We start from the raw sequence: 14,964 nt of genomic DNA, 5'->3' as shown, positions 1-14,964 counted from the left end.
TGATTGCTCTAGCTAGGACTTCCAAAACAATGTTGAAAAGATGGGGTGAGAGTGGGCATCCTTGTCTTATTCCAGTTTTCAGGGGAAATGGTTCAAATTTCTGTCTGTTTAACAGTAGGCTCGCTGTGGGTCTCTTGTAGATGGCTCTTACTGTTTTGAGGTATGTTCCATCTATGCCTAGAAGTTCAAGGGTTTTTATTCAAGAAGAGGTGCTGGATTTTATCAAAACCTTTTTCTGCATCTAATCATACAATCATGTGGTTTTTGTTTTATATCTGTTGATGTATTTAATTATGTTTATGGTCTTACCAATGTGGAACCAGCCCTGCATCCTGGGGATGAAGCCTATTTGGTCGTGGTGGATGATTTTTGAGATGAATTGTTGAATCCGGTTTGCTAGGATCTTGTTGAGAATTTTAGCATCTATGTTCATCAAGGATATTGGCCTGTAGTTCTCTTTCTTTGTTGGATCTTTACCTGGTTTGGGTATCAGTGTGATGTTAGCTTCGTAAAAAGATGTGGGGAGAGTTCCATCTTTCTCAGTTGCCTGGAATAGTTTCAATAGACTTGGTATCATCAGTTCCTCCTTTTATGTTTTGTAGAGTTCTGCTGGAAAGCCATCTGGTCCAGGACTTTTTTTTTTTTTTTGTAAGTAGTTTTCTTATGTTATTGGTCTATTTAGTATCTCAGTGTCTTCTTGTTTCAACCTGGGGAGGTTGTGTGATGTCAGAAAGTCCTCCATTTCCTTTAGATTTTTAAATTTGTTTCCATACAAGTGTACATCTTTTGTATTTCTTTGGGGTCAGTTGTGACTTCATCTTTTGCATTTTTGATTGTGTTTATTTGAGCTTTTTCTGTTTTTTTCTTGGTCATTCTAGCTAGGGGACTGTCCATCTTGTTTATCCTTTCAAAGAACCAACTTTTTGTTTCATTGATTTTTTTTTTTTTTTTTTGTATTTTCTTTTTGTTTTCTATGTCCTGAATTTGGACTTTTATTTTGGTGATCTGGATTCTTCTTCTGAAGTTAGGGTTTGTGTGGTCTTGCTTTTCCAGCTTCCTTAGGTGATTTGTTAGGCTGTTAACTTGTGATCTTTCCATTTTCTTCATGTGTTCAGAGAGATACGAATTCCCCTCTTAGTACTGTTTTCATGGCTTCCCAGAGGTTTTGGTAAGATGTTTCTTCATTTTCATTTGTGTCCAGGTATCTTTTAATATCTACTTTGATTTCCAACCAGGAGTTGCTTAGCATCATGCTATTTAGTGTCCATGTTTTTGTGGGCTTTGGATTAACTTTGTGGTGTTGATATGTATTTTTATTACACCATGGTCTGAGAAGGTGCATGGCAGGATTTCAATCTGATGAAATTTGTTTATGCTTGATTTATGGCTGAGGATGTGGTCAGTCTTAGAATATGTTCCATGTGGTGATGAGTAGAATGTATATTCCATGGTTGTTAGATGGAGTGTTCTATAGGTATCCAATAAGTCCCTTTAGTCAAGTGTCACGTTGAGGTTCCAGATCTCCTTGTTGATTTTTTGTCTTGATGGTCTGTCTAGGGTTTTGAGTGGGGTATTTAAGTCCCCAGCTATGATAATGTTAGAGTCAATATCTTTTTTAAGTTTACCTGGAAGCTGCTTTATGAAAGTTGGTGCTCCTATGTTGAGTGCATATATGTTTAGGATAGATATTTCTTGTTGATGCATTAAACCTTTTATCATTATGTAGTAACCTTCCATATCTTTTAAAATATTTGATAGCTTAAAGGAATTTTGTCTGATATTAAGTTTGCAACTCCTGCTTCCTTTTGTGTTTCATTCACCTGAAATTTTGTTTCCCATCCTCTTACTTTGAGTCTGTGAATGTCCTTTCTGGTGAGATGAGTCTCTTGGAGAAAATATATTGTCACCTCATGATATTTTACTCATTTTGCCATTCTGTTTATTTTCAGTGATGCATTTAGTCCATTCATATTATTGAATGGCTAATTATTGAAATGTGAGATTTTTTTCCTGTCTTGAGTTTCTTATAGAATTTGTTGTTATTGTTGCTATTTGTTGTCTTATTTTTTATTTTGGGGTTGATTCATGTGAGTTTTCAATCTTTTTCCTACATTCTTGTGAGGGGCATTGTTGTTCTTTTTCCCCCTTCTTCTGTGTTTAATATAAGTGTTTCTTGTAGAGCTGGTCTGGAGACAGTGTAAGCTCTTAGAGATTGAGTGTCTGGGAATGATTTTAATTCTCCATCACTGATGAAGCTTTGCTTAGCTGGGTAGGTAATTCTTGGTTGAAATTGTTTATCTTTGAGAACTTTGAAGATTGGGCTCCAAGCTCTCCTAACCTGAAGTGCTTCTGTAGATAAATCTGCTGCTATTCTAAATGAACTTCCCTGGTAGGTAGTCTCACCTTCTCTTGCTGCCTTTAGGATTTTTTTCTTTTATACCTAATAAGCAAATTGCTATGTGTCTAGGAGTTGGTCTTCTCATTTGCTGTCTCACAGGGATTCTCTGACTCTCTTGTGTTTGAATGGCTGCATCACTGATGAGATGAGGGAAGTTTTCTTCGATAATTTCATGGAATGTTTGTTCCAGGGTGGTCTCTGTTTCTCTATCTGCCTCAGGGATTCAAATTAATCTTAGGTTCAGCCTCTTGAAATAATTGGTCATCTCTTGGAGGTTTTGTTCTGTCTTTTTAAGCTTCTTTTCTATGTTTTAGTTCAGGTTAGTTCCGTATTTTGGTCCTCAGGCTCTGAGATTCTTTCTTCTACTTGGCTAAATCTGTTTTCCATGCTAACTCATTTGTTATTTATTTATTCACTGTATTCTTTATTGCTGTTATCTCAGTTATCACCTTCTTCATTCATTCCTCTTGTCTCTCCTCAGTTCTATTTGTCCTCTTTATTAATATCTTGATATCTGATATTGTGGTTGAGACCAGTCATTCTGGGGTCTCTTCATTGTTTGCATTCCAGAGTCTATATTCTCAGTGTCTGACCTCCCAGGGGTCTGTGTGAGACACGTATTCTTCTTTTGGTTTTTCTTCATTTCTATAGATTTTCCTCCTCCTTCCCCCTTTTTTTTAACCTCTTCTTTAATTCTGTTGTTCAGGGTTAAGGGCTAACTTTTACTTCTGTTTGCTCAATCTCCTATTCTTCCTTATGTGGAGCCTCTGCCTTTGTTCAGTTCTGAAACTAGACTGTGGGTTGGGGGCTCTAGAGTTGGAGTTTTGATATTTAATTGAGTGGGGAGCTATGATTCAGAAACTATCTGCAGATCCCAGTATCTGCTGACAGGTGTGTGGGCCCCCTGGAACCCACTTCCCACTGCCTTACAATTTGTCCATGAAGTGAGGGGCACAGGTTTGCTCCCTGAAAGCAAAATGAGGTAAGAAAAAGGAAAAGAATGGAAAAAGGAAGGAGGGGGATGAGAGGAAGATGGAGAGAGAGAAGAATAAGAGGGAAAACAGACAGGCATACCAACTAACAGATGAAAAGAGACATAAAGAGAGATAGAAAAGATTTTTAAAAAACTAAAACATACAATCATACAAACACACAAACCAACAAAACCCCCCTCCAAAAATACCCATACACAAACAGGAAGTCTAAAAAAACATTAATAGAATAACAGAAGCAAAGCAAGTACGAAAACATAATCAAAACAGAAAGAGAGAAAAAAAACTAAAACAAAAAAAACAAAAAACAAAAAAGAGCACAACAAACAGACAAAAAAAAAAACTCGCTCTGAGGTCATTCCTGTAAGTCCAACTTCCTTTCAGCTCTGATCTCCAGCTCCTCCCCTCTGCTCTCAGTGCAGGCTGATAGGGTTGCTCTCAGCATGGGTCAGATGCCCTATGGATTACTGTGGGAGGAGGGTGGATCAGATCTGGACTCACTTGGCTTGCTGCCTGTCAAGTCTCCAACTCAGATCTGATGTGTCTGTGTCCAATCCAGCATGGGGAAGGGGCTTCTGTGTCTCTGAGTTTGATGAAATTATCTCTGGGTTCCAAATTGGAGGCTGGGTGGAGCTGGGCAGGGCAATTCAAGTCTCTGCCTGGTCCTGGGACAGAGAAAATGACTCCTGTTGCGTTTTCTCACCAGTAGTGGGGCTCCTCTCCAGCTCTCCTTGATCTTCTCTCTCCATGAATGGGATCTGGAGCTCACCACTTTGCTGTGACAGGTGATGGTGTGGACAGGGTGTCAGGTGATGAGAATCAGCTGTATTTGCCAGGATCTTCTCAGGAGAGTTCTGAGAACAGCAGATGATCCTACACACTGGTGGTGCCAATCTCAGGGTGGTGAGGGGTTGCAGTCACCTCCAGAGGAGAGCCCCATGTGCAGGAACCTGAGTCTCCCCTCAGACAGACTTTCACTCACCCACTGACACACCCATTCACGCAGAGTCTTTAGGGACACTTACCTTTACAGAGACTCTCACAGTCCTACCTGTCCCATCACCATCTTGCTGGAAATCTCCCTGTGGTATGATTAAATTTACCTTCTTATTTGATTGTTTTTCCTGAAGTTAGTTTTTGATGTCCATTGATAATATTTTTTTATTCCTTCTAATAGCCTCTATTTTTTTTTCAAGAGACAAGGTCTCATTCTGGCACCCAGGCTGGAGTGCAGTAGCACGATCATAGCACACAGTAACCTTAAACTCCTGGGCTCAACCATTCCTTCCACTTCAGCCTCCCAAGTAGCTAAGACTACTACAGGCATGAACCACTACACTCAGCTAATATTTTTTATTTTTGTAGAGGTGGGGTATCGCTGTGTTGCCCAGGCTGCTCTTGAACTTCTGGCCTCAAGTGATTCTTCTGCCTTGGCTTCCCAAATTCTGAGATTTACAGGTGTGAGCCACTGCACCTGGCCCAAGCCTCTGTTTTTAAAAAATTTTAGAGATGGGGTCCTCACTATGTTGACCAGCCCATAATATAGTAAGTATTCACAGGTACAGTCCCACTACTGATCAGCGCAGTAATTTTGACGTTTTAAAATTATTTGTTTATTTTTATTTTTTGAGACAGGGTCTGGCTGGCTTTGTTGTCTAGACTGGAGTACAGTGGTGCAGTAATAGCTCACTGCAGCCTCGAACTCCTAGGCTCAAGCAATCCTCCCACCTCAACCTCCGGAGTAGCTAGGACTACAGCTATGTGCCACCATGGCTAGCCAATTTTTAAAATTTTTTGTAGAGCCAGGTCTCACTGTGTTACCCAGGGTGGTTTCAAACTCCTGGACTCAAGCGATCCTCCTGCTTTAGCCTCCCAAAGTGCTGGGATTATAGACATAATAGCCACCACACTCTACCCCAGTTGCCACTAAATACAATTTTTTTCCCCAGCACTCTATCAGTTCCATTTTTTTCCCCCCTTACAGATATCCTTCCTAGAGCCCTCCATCCTCCTTCTGCTGCTTTCTCGGCCTCAGGCATAGCTATCATTCTGAGACTCTCCTTTGTTCTTATCCTTGGAATTCTCTTTGCTTTTCCCCTGAATTGGAGTCTCTGTTTATTTTATTTCCTGTCTTCCATGTATTGATTTACTCCCTTGTTTTAATAGAGCAAATCCCCTAGAAGTTTTGTCAGATTATGAAGATTACTGTGGTGGTGACAGACTTTCGTATTCTTGTCTCTTGAGTCATACTGCTTCAGTCTGAACTGGTTGCCCTCTAAGCTTTCAGCCCATCCTCACCCCCAGTTCCAGAGGTATCAATAGATGCTGGTTTCTGAGACTTTTCAGATGTCTTTGGCTTAACATAGATTGATTCTTATTTGCCCTTACTACCTAGAACCAGCTTTCTTAGGATCACTAAACAGTTTCTAGCCTCCAAAATTGTGTCATTATTATTTCTCCTTTTCTTCCTATCTTTTTCCTTTTGAATTTTTTGAATACTGTTATTTAAAGGATTTCAACAGAATTTAACTTTTGGTCAATGGTCATTTTTCTCTCAGCTCTTTGATATATTCTACTATCTTCCATTGTTGCTCTTGAGAAGTTCTCTATCATTCTTATGGTGTATAGACCTCAGCATATAATCCGTCTTTTTTTCTCTGGCTGCTTCCCAGATCCACATTTTGGCTTTGAGGTTCTGCAGTTTCACCACTATGTGTTTAGATATGAATTTCTTTTTATTTATCCTGCTTTGGATTCTTTGGAATTTCCTTATATGAGGATTAATATCTTTCAGTAGTTCTGGAAAATATTCATCTATTGCCTTATTGAATTTACCTCTCATTCTTTATATTTGGCCTTTCTAGACTCTTGATTAGATTAGATGTTGGATTTCCTCGTTCCATTCATCATATTTCTTTTATATTTTCTATTTGGTCTTCATACAGCATTCTGAATAATTTCTTTACCCTTATCTTCTATTAATTCCTTTTAACTGTCTTTGATCTTCTGATTAACTAATTTATCAGATTTCAACATAAATTACATATTTTTGTTTCTAAAGTATTATGTGATGATTTTCCTTAAATATGCTTGATCAACTTTGATAGTCTTGTGTTCCACTATCATAGTTCTAGTTTCTTTTTTTATTAAATAAATTATTAAGCATATTCATGTATATTATTTATCTGATAATTATAGTATCTATAGTATTTGCTATTTATTATTTCTGATCTCACTCATTGATGACTGTTTCCTCATATTTTTAGCAATTCTTTTTATTGTGAGCTCATACTTCTTAGAATTTTTTGTGGGAATTATTTGAGACCTGCATCTAAGTATGTTTCTCCATGGATAACTAAGTTAGCATTTCTCCAGCACCTAACAGCAGACTACCAGGCCAAAGACCATTTAAAACTGAATTTTTAATTTTGGATTTTTCAGGCTACCTTGATAGTATAGATTTGCGCCTAGAACTTTAAGAGAATAAACTTATGCTTAGGAATTCTCAAAGGATTTTTTTTCCGTGTGGGTGTGTATTTTTCCCGTGTTCTAGTCAAAGTCAAGTCCCAGTTAAACAAATCTCTCTCCCTCCTTCCTTCCCTCAGTCCCTCCCTCCTCCCCTCATTTCTTCTTCCTTTTTCCTTCCTTTCCACTAAAGCATTACCTTTTACCTTTTGGGAGTCTCTACTTTGTTCAGGGGTCCCTGATTCAACATTTCTCCCTGTTCAGTCCCCAGTCTTTGTTTTCTTCCCCCATACATCATGTGGTCTGTTAAAATTCAAACTGCTACAGTGATCAGCAAATGACCTCAGGATAGAGTGATCATATATCTTGGTATGCCTAGAAAAGTATGGATTTGCTGTAGCTTAATTATTCATACCCCAAAATGTCCTGGTTTGGGCAATAAATTATGTGGTCACCCTACCTCAGAGCAAACACCAGCTCTAAGACTTACTCCTCCCTGGGGAATGGTTCTTTTTCAAAGATTCTTGTCTCCACTTATTTCTTGTACTTTACTGCCAACTTAACCATACTTTTACATTAATTTTAAAGTGTTTTATTCATTATTTTTGGATATTCTTTATGAAGAGGAGTTTCTCTGCACACATAGTGAGCTTTATGGTTGGATATGGAAATCCTCCCTGTATCTTTTTAAAGATCTTTTCCAAGAAGGAATCTAAGGATTTCTTTTTTAGGAAGAATTTACTATATACCTTTTTTATACCAGCCAGTTGATTATATAACACTTCATAGATTGGAAAAAAATTAATGTTTTAGGTACATATGATTATTAAAAAAAGAGAGGAACATCTTGATTAACAATTAACCTTCTCAAATATTGTAACTGGGAATTCCAAGAAAAGTCCAGGGTAAGGGATAGTTCTCGGTAAGTCTAATAGAAGATATGTCTGTGTATGTGTATTTAGATGCTGGCCTATGTGTGTACACACACCCATGTGTATGCACATGTACATGTTCTTAATTTGTATGAAGCTAGAAATGAAATGCTTAGTAAAATGAGAAAAAGCCAAAGTAGAAGTTAAATCTTGTTCCTATTTGAGTAATAGATTGTTTCAGCTGTAACAGTGCATACTATCATTGGTTTCTGATATTCCTGAAAGATACTATAATAAATAATGTCCTTCCATTCCTAAATAGATAGGATGATTTCATTCTGTTGTGAGTAATTGTTTCCAATGGAAACACTTCTAACCCAAGAATAGCTTCTTGCTGTGACTGACATGACTTCTAAGAAAAATGTGTTAGGCAGCAGTATACACTTACGTACTAAAATTTGACTTCTACAAAGAAGTAAGAAAGCATTATGTAAAGTGTTTACTTTTTATTTATCTACATCAAAATAGACTGTTACCAAAAATTTTTGTACTTTCTAAACAGAATAAGATGGTTATAAATGAAATACATTAGGTTCAGGTAAGTAAACCTGATGAAATATTGGAGACCTCATCTATCAACTCAAGAAATTGGTTTAGATAAACCTAACTTTTCTCAGGGAACTTATATTTACCTTGGAGACCAGTTTTTAGTGTCAGGCCAGGGAGAGGGCTGGTGTGTCACCAAGTTGGATAATACACTTGAAGGAAATTATGACACACAATATATTCAGATGGCAGTCATTGTAATTCTAATTATCCAGTCTATTCAAGGTACTAGATAGCTTTTTATGATTATGACCACTCTAAGAAAGACAAATATAAGATAATAAGCATACAGAGCTCTCGAGTACCCAGAGTGTGTAGACTAGCTAAAATGAATGATATCAGAATACATCAGCTTGTCTCTAATTTTCTTTGTACACAATTGCAATAAAATTTGATGTGCATTGTAGGGTGTTAGGAGGTTTCTTGGTGGTTAATGATTTACATAATGATTTCCTTTTTTTATCAGAGAGTCAACACAGCTCATGTTTCTGGATTTAGAATAATTTTGTTACAGCTTTCATTCCGTTTAACTTACATGCCTCTATCATTTGAGGTGTATGTGTTTTATATAGTAACCTCTATACATCATATTTATATCATATAGCTGTGGGAAAGTTCTGGCATTTAGGATTTTTCTTCCTTTAATTTTAATCCTATTTTTTTCTCAATTTCTTGTTTCCTACAATGTTAATAAATATTACCAAAAAATTTTCCTTATTCTTGTAATACCCTTCAATATTATTTGTAGAGGGCAGGTCCTTACTTGGCTGGTCCTTAGCCCAACTCTACATGTGTAACTCTTGCAATTTTTTCGCTTAAATAATTTTCTCTGAACCTTTGTTCACATGCATTTCCCTCCCTAAATTTTATTTACTTCTGTGTTAAAAAAAAAAAAGTGACATGGGAAATTTTTCCATACACATTAAGCAGCAAGGAATAATTTGGAGTTTGCTTTTTGCTCCCAGTTCTTGGGTATACTTTCTGGTTGTGTTGAACAACACATGTAAGACTGCAGATTTGGCTTTCTTTTCTTGTCATAGTTACCCTTACTTGTCTTTTTTTTTTTTTTTTTGGTTGGCTGAGGGTTAATTGCTTTGGAAAAGTTTTAGCTAAGTCCAAATTCACATGTTTAGTTTAGTCATAAACAGTTGACCAAAAAATACTGCTTCTATTTTAAAAGAACTGGAGTTGCACAGTGTGCAGTATGTGTGTTCATCTCTAGCAACCCAACCATGGCTGAATTTTCCAACTTGCCCTTTCCACAGACCTTGTCTCCCTTGAAGAAGTCTGTTCAATAATTCAGATAGTTAAATTCCCCTGAGCAAGAAAAGGTCTCATAGTGTTGCCAGAGTTCAAATATCTGGTAATCCTCCATACTATGGTTAGCAGTGATAGACAACAATCTGGAAGACGTTGTTGCCAGTTTCAGCTGTCTGACTTTAGGTGCTTAGTGACCTCCTATCCTCTGTAGTTACTGAATGCAATGACTAGAATTTGGTTCTGCCGGAACTTTCCTAGAAAATTGTAAGCACCATTAAGGCACAGACTTTCTGACTCACACTAAAACTTCTTAATGCCAAGCCCCTAGCACAATAGTATGCATCTTATGATTGCCCAATAAATATTTGATGCTGGGTGCGGAGGTGCAAGAAAAAAATTATTGAATGCCAATAAAAAGCAGGATACAGGCAATTTAGTTGTTCAAATAAGCCTTTCCCCAGTTCCTGTTGGACATTATTTTGACCAAGTTTATGTTTTATTATTACATTGATTGTCAGTGCTTTATATTCTAAGAAAGGGCTCATGTGGACAACTCAACAGCATTTCTTCCATTAACTTTCTTGGTACTTATCTAGTCCTGGCACATCTTGCCTCCTGACTTTCTCCTTCAGTGCTGGTTTTATCAAGGGACTTAGAATTCCATAGATGGAAGGAATATTGAGAGTGATTCTCCCCAAACTCCTGCCTTAAAAGCAAGAAAATATGAAAGACAACTATAAGCCTCCCTCATCCTCTCACCCTCCCAAGTCTCCAGAGTGATGGCTATCACATCTCAGCTGCTCCTAGCGACTGCCTTGTGTTTTTTGGACATTGTGTTCCAAAGATCACTAAAATGTTGCTGCTAACTCTGACTCCTCTTCCTTGTCACTATAGTCAGGAAAAGAAAAAAATACTACTTTTCTAAGACATAGGAGGTATATTATATCCATAGGTCTATCAGTGCTTTCAGGGCCACATAAAAGGTAACGATTCCATGCTGATTTCTATGCAGGGTTAGTTTTCTCTATAGGTTTCTATTATGTGTGTGTGGTGGTGGGTGGGGGGGCGTTAGGAGTGGATAATCTGTCTGAATGCACACAGAACTTTGTTTTTCAACTAATTTGTTCTAAATGGAAAACATTTCATTATTTGGTTTGTTCATTGTATTGATTTTGCTAAAAATGAGATTCCTCAGGAAGATAATTTCTTTAATTAGGATATAATCAGTTAAAATATATATTCAGTTTTTAAGTAACAATATTTATGATTATCTAGAAATTCCTGAATGTTAGTAACTCTAGCTCTGAAGTTTACAGATTATAACTTTACTGTGCTATCTTGCCTTACCCTTATGGTAGTTTGAGTGTTGATATTTTAAAAAGCTTATTTTTTAGAAAGATGCTAGGCATGGAAGCAGAATTAAATGTTATTTGCTTTGATATCTATATATTCCTTTCTCAGTTTTGATTTTTAATGATATTAACTTTTTTTTTTTTTTTTTTTGAGTTGGAGTCTCACTCAGTCACCCAGACTGGAGTGCAGTGGCCGCTCCCGGCCACCGCAGCCTCGCCTGCTGGGCTCTGCCTCGCCTGCTGGGCTCTGGCGATCCTTCCACCTCAGACTTCCGAGTAACCGGAATTACAGGCATGCGCTACCGCACCCGGCTGATTTTTTGATTTATTGTAGAGATGAGGTCTCGCTGCCCAGGTGGGTCTCGAACCTGCGGGCTCAGGCAATCCACTCACCTCAGCCTCCCAAAGGCGCGGGATTACAGGCTAAGCCACCGAGCCCGGCTTATATTAACTTTTAAAGTTGAATTTTAAATCACTATTAACAATTTTATATGTACCTCCCACTACTGCATATTTTATCATTTCATTAAAAAGGAAACTGTCATGCTAAGTTTCCTTTAATATATAATGGACACTTAAGTAATATTCTAAAAAAGTAGGAAATACAGAGATGATTTAATCATAATTCCTATGTTCAGTGAATTTTAAATCTATTAATTCAGGGCCACAGAGAGAGCTAGATCAGCGCACAAAATAATCTGTCCCAAAAGCAACAGAGTGGCATGAGTAATCTGTTAGTTATTATATATAATACTACTTGAAATGTACAGTCTGTCTACTCATCAAGTTATTAGAAATGTTTCTGAATCTTAGATTATTTTCAGTGCTGCTCAGGGAATCACTGAAAACAGTGAACTGGTACATTTTACTCTCCTGATCTCTTGTGAATATGAGTAGCTTTCTGAGGAGAGTAGCCACCAAGGACCAAGGTCCTTGTCAAATGATGGTCCCAAAGTTCTTGATGCAGTTTACCACAGTGTTAGCCAATAGCCCTCAAGCTGCAGAAAAGCTAATAGAAGGACTCCACTCTACCCTGCCACCAGAGAAAAGGACATACAGGCTTGCAGGGCACACAGAGAAGCCAGTGGGAGGGGAACGAAAGCATGGAGAAAGAAACGAGGAGAAGGAAGTCCAGCTGAGAGATTTCATAGAACCTGACATACCTTTGCTATACTTGTTTCATGGCAAGTATAAGATCCTTATGACTGGAGTGGGAGACTTTTGGGTGTGTCAGAGGTAGAAAGTGTTAGAAATCATGTCTGATTTGGGGAAATTGTTGGGAGGAAGACTGGAAAGAATCCTTGTGGTCCGAGTGGAGAGTAGAGAGGGAAAAGCCAAGGAGTCTGAGCAGCCCTTCCAGGACCTTCTAGCACCAGATGGGTAGGTCATGGTCTCAATGCTGAAAACGTCAAGAACATATCTCCTAAAAGGGAAAATAAACACAGAAAATGATAAATTTGTTGTTCCTGAAAATATGGATGAGAAAGGTGTCCTGTTCTGCTTCATACTTTAAAGTGTTATTTTTTTCTTGAAGGATCTGTGGATTGACGGAGCAGGAGTTTCTTCTAGTTGCTGTGGCATTGTGTTTGATTTTTAGAAAATGGGTTATGTCAGTCCGCACCAACCCACTCAAACCCCAACTCACAGCTGCAGAAATAGCCTGAGGAAGTGACAAATTGGTGTACCTCATCATACTGTGATTAGGCTTAGTGTCTTTTAGTAATGAGTGTGACTCTGCATGGTAAGCAAATAAACTGGCAGTTTTTACAAAGATATAATCTCCCAAGAATTTTAGTGGTATTTAAATTTTAATCACTTTAGATTTGGGGTTATGAGTAAGCTGAAGGTATGGCTAAAAAGTCTGTCACTCAAGGCCAAGGCCCAGAAACACTTGTTTCATTGCTGGTACATGTGACTGATGGCCCAGGAGATCATGAATTGTGTGGTTCTCACAGGATTGGGTGGGGGCATGTAGAAATGTAATTGAACCTACGTGTTTTACATTGAAGTATTGTTATTTGTTGTTGTTGTAGTCTATAGATAAAATTGTCTTCTTTTGTTTTATTTGGATTGTCTAAAACTAGTATGTAAAAATCTTCCCTTCAGTTTTTGTTTTTGTTTTAGTGGAAATCTCCCTCTGTCACCCAGGCTGTAGTGCAGTGGCACGTTGCTCATGGCCACTGCAGCCTTGACCTGCTGGGCTTAGGTGATCCTTCCACCTCAGCCTTCCAAGTAGCTGAAACTACGGGCGTGCGCCACCATCCCAGCTCATTTTTTGATTTATTGTAGAGACGAGGTTTCGCCGTGTTGCCCAGGCTGGTCTTGAACCTGTGAACTCCCAAAGTGTTGGTATTTACAGGTATGAGCCACCATGCCCAACTTCCCTTCAGTTTTATAAAAATTAGAAATCAATGTCAAGGGCATGAAAGGTACAAGAATTTTGAAACTTTATTCATTTTCCTAATTGTAATCATAGCTTAGGTATTGATATGAACAGGCTGAAAACATTAAAGAACAACCACACCATGCTTCTTGGATTCACTGTGGGTGCATGCCTGATTTTGTGAGCTAACCTTGTTTACATTATTTTCAATGTACTGGTGTGCAGATTACAGAAAGATTGGGAAGCTGAGAGATTTATTATTTACAGAAGGTGGACAGTAGAGTCTATTGCTTTAGGAAAACACACAGTTCAGAGCAGCAGCCTGCCCAACATTAATGAATCATGATGATAGCAGTGACCTTGAGAAGTCATCCATCTTATTTACCCTATGCCTCTGCACAGGTCTGTCTCTCACAAACACCCCTGAGCAGAATGGGTCTGTCTGTCGTACACTGGACAAGATCTTGGGAAGGTGGGCCACAGTCTCCCTGAGTCCTCCCAGCCAGTGGTCACCTGATAATCCTAAGTGTTCTTAGCATCTATCACAATCACACCAGGCTGATTTTATTCATTGCTGCCTGATTGTTGGAATACTTTCAGAGTTTAAATTTCTCTGTCTTTTGGAGAGAAGGCCAAAGTTAAACTCTAGCAAAATAAAAGGTCTCATCTGTGCACAATACGCAGAATGGTAAATTGTCCCAAGCGGACGGGATTGTCTTTCAGTAAACTAATACTGCTGAGATCCATTAAAGCGATGGGGGGCTGCCAAGTACTCAACATCCCAGACTCATCAACTTGTTTTTCTGCTGACCACTCAGTCAGTCAGCAAGAGCAATGCGATAAGTCCTGGATGATAAACACGGTTCTGTTGCAGAGACAAAATGGATCACAGCAGAGAAGAAAAAATGTTTCAGATGAGAAAAACAAGTGCCAGGAGCAAGGTTCTTTTAGGTGAGACCAAGTCCTTTCAGATTCAAGAGAGTCTCATTTCCCATGTGGAAACTGGAAGGAAAAAGTTTTTTAAAAATGTCCCACACCAGGCCCTCAGCCTCTTAGACACCTGCAAGTTTGCAAACATCTCCAGAGAAACCCTTGACTTCATGACATGTTAAGGGCAAATTTCAGTACTTGCTTAATAGAGTAGACACATTTGTTGCAATGAAATGCAGATCTGCTGTTAGTGTAAATTTATTGTGCTGCTGTAGCATCTTTATTATTTCCTATAAAATACAATCTGATTTAAAAATAACTGGTTCTGTGACACTTACAAGGTTGAATCTGATGGGATGTCCATTGCAGATGAATAGCCCTGTAAATAATTTATGTCTTTTGTCACTTATTTGTGAATTCTTTTAGACCTACAGTAATTAGCAATAAGTTCTGGAGTAAACTAGAGAGTGAAAGTACCAGAAAGTCATGTAGGTTAGTGAGTTCTATTGATTCTTTAAAATAATTCTATAGTAACGACCATGGGAAAGAAGCCAGTGTGTTTCTAAGTCTGATTAATAGCTGATTTAATTCATAAGCCTTAAAGCCCAAAGCAAAGATTCATTTGTTTTCAATTCTGTTTTATGTTTTTTGGAGCATTGAGGCTTGGATAGTTTATTTAAATGAGGTACATTTATGACTTTTAATA

General features: G+C 38.1%; 1 protein-coding gene across 1 annotated transcript in view; it reads left to right on the top strand.

Annotated features, from left to right (window-relative positions):
- The first annotated feature begins 12,200 nt into the window (after positions 1-12,200).
- The window catches only part of BTBD9 (BTB domain containing 9), a 183,250-nt gene continuing 180,486 nt past the window's right edge, over positions 12,201-14,964 (top strand). Inside the window, exon 1 of the mRNA XM_021716591.1 lies at positions 12,201-12,325. Within this exon, the coding sequence (XP_021572266.1) occupies positions 12,201-12,325 (125 nt within the window). The remainder of the gene's footprint in view (positions 12,326-14,964) is intronic.

This window comes from Carlito syrichta, unplaced genomic scaffold (genome assembly GCF_000164805.1).
Source record: "Carlito syrichta isolate Samal-C Ts95f unplaced genomic scaffold, Tarsius_syrichta-2.0.1 Scaffold308847, whole genome shotgun sequence".
Classification (NCBI taxonomy): domain Eukaryota; kingdom Metazoa; phylum Chordata; class Mammalia; order Primates; family Tarsiidae; genus Carlito; species Carlito syrichta.
This window is presented reverse-complemented; position numbering and strand designations above follow the sequence as displayed.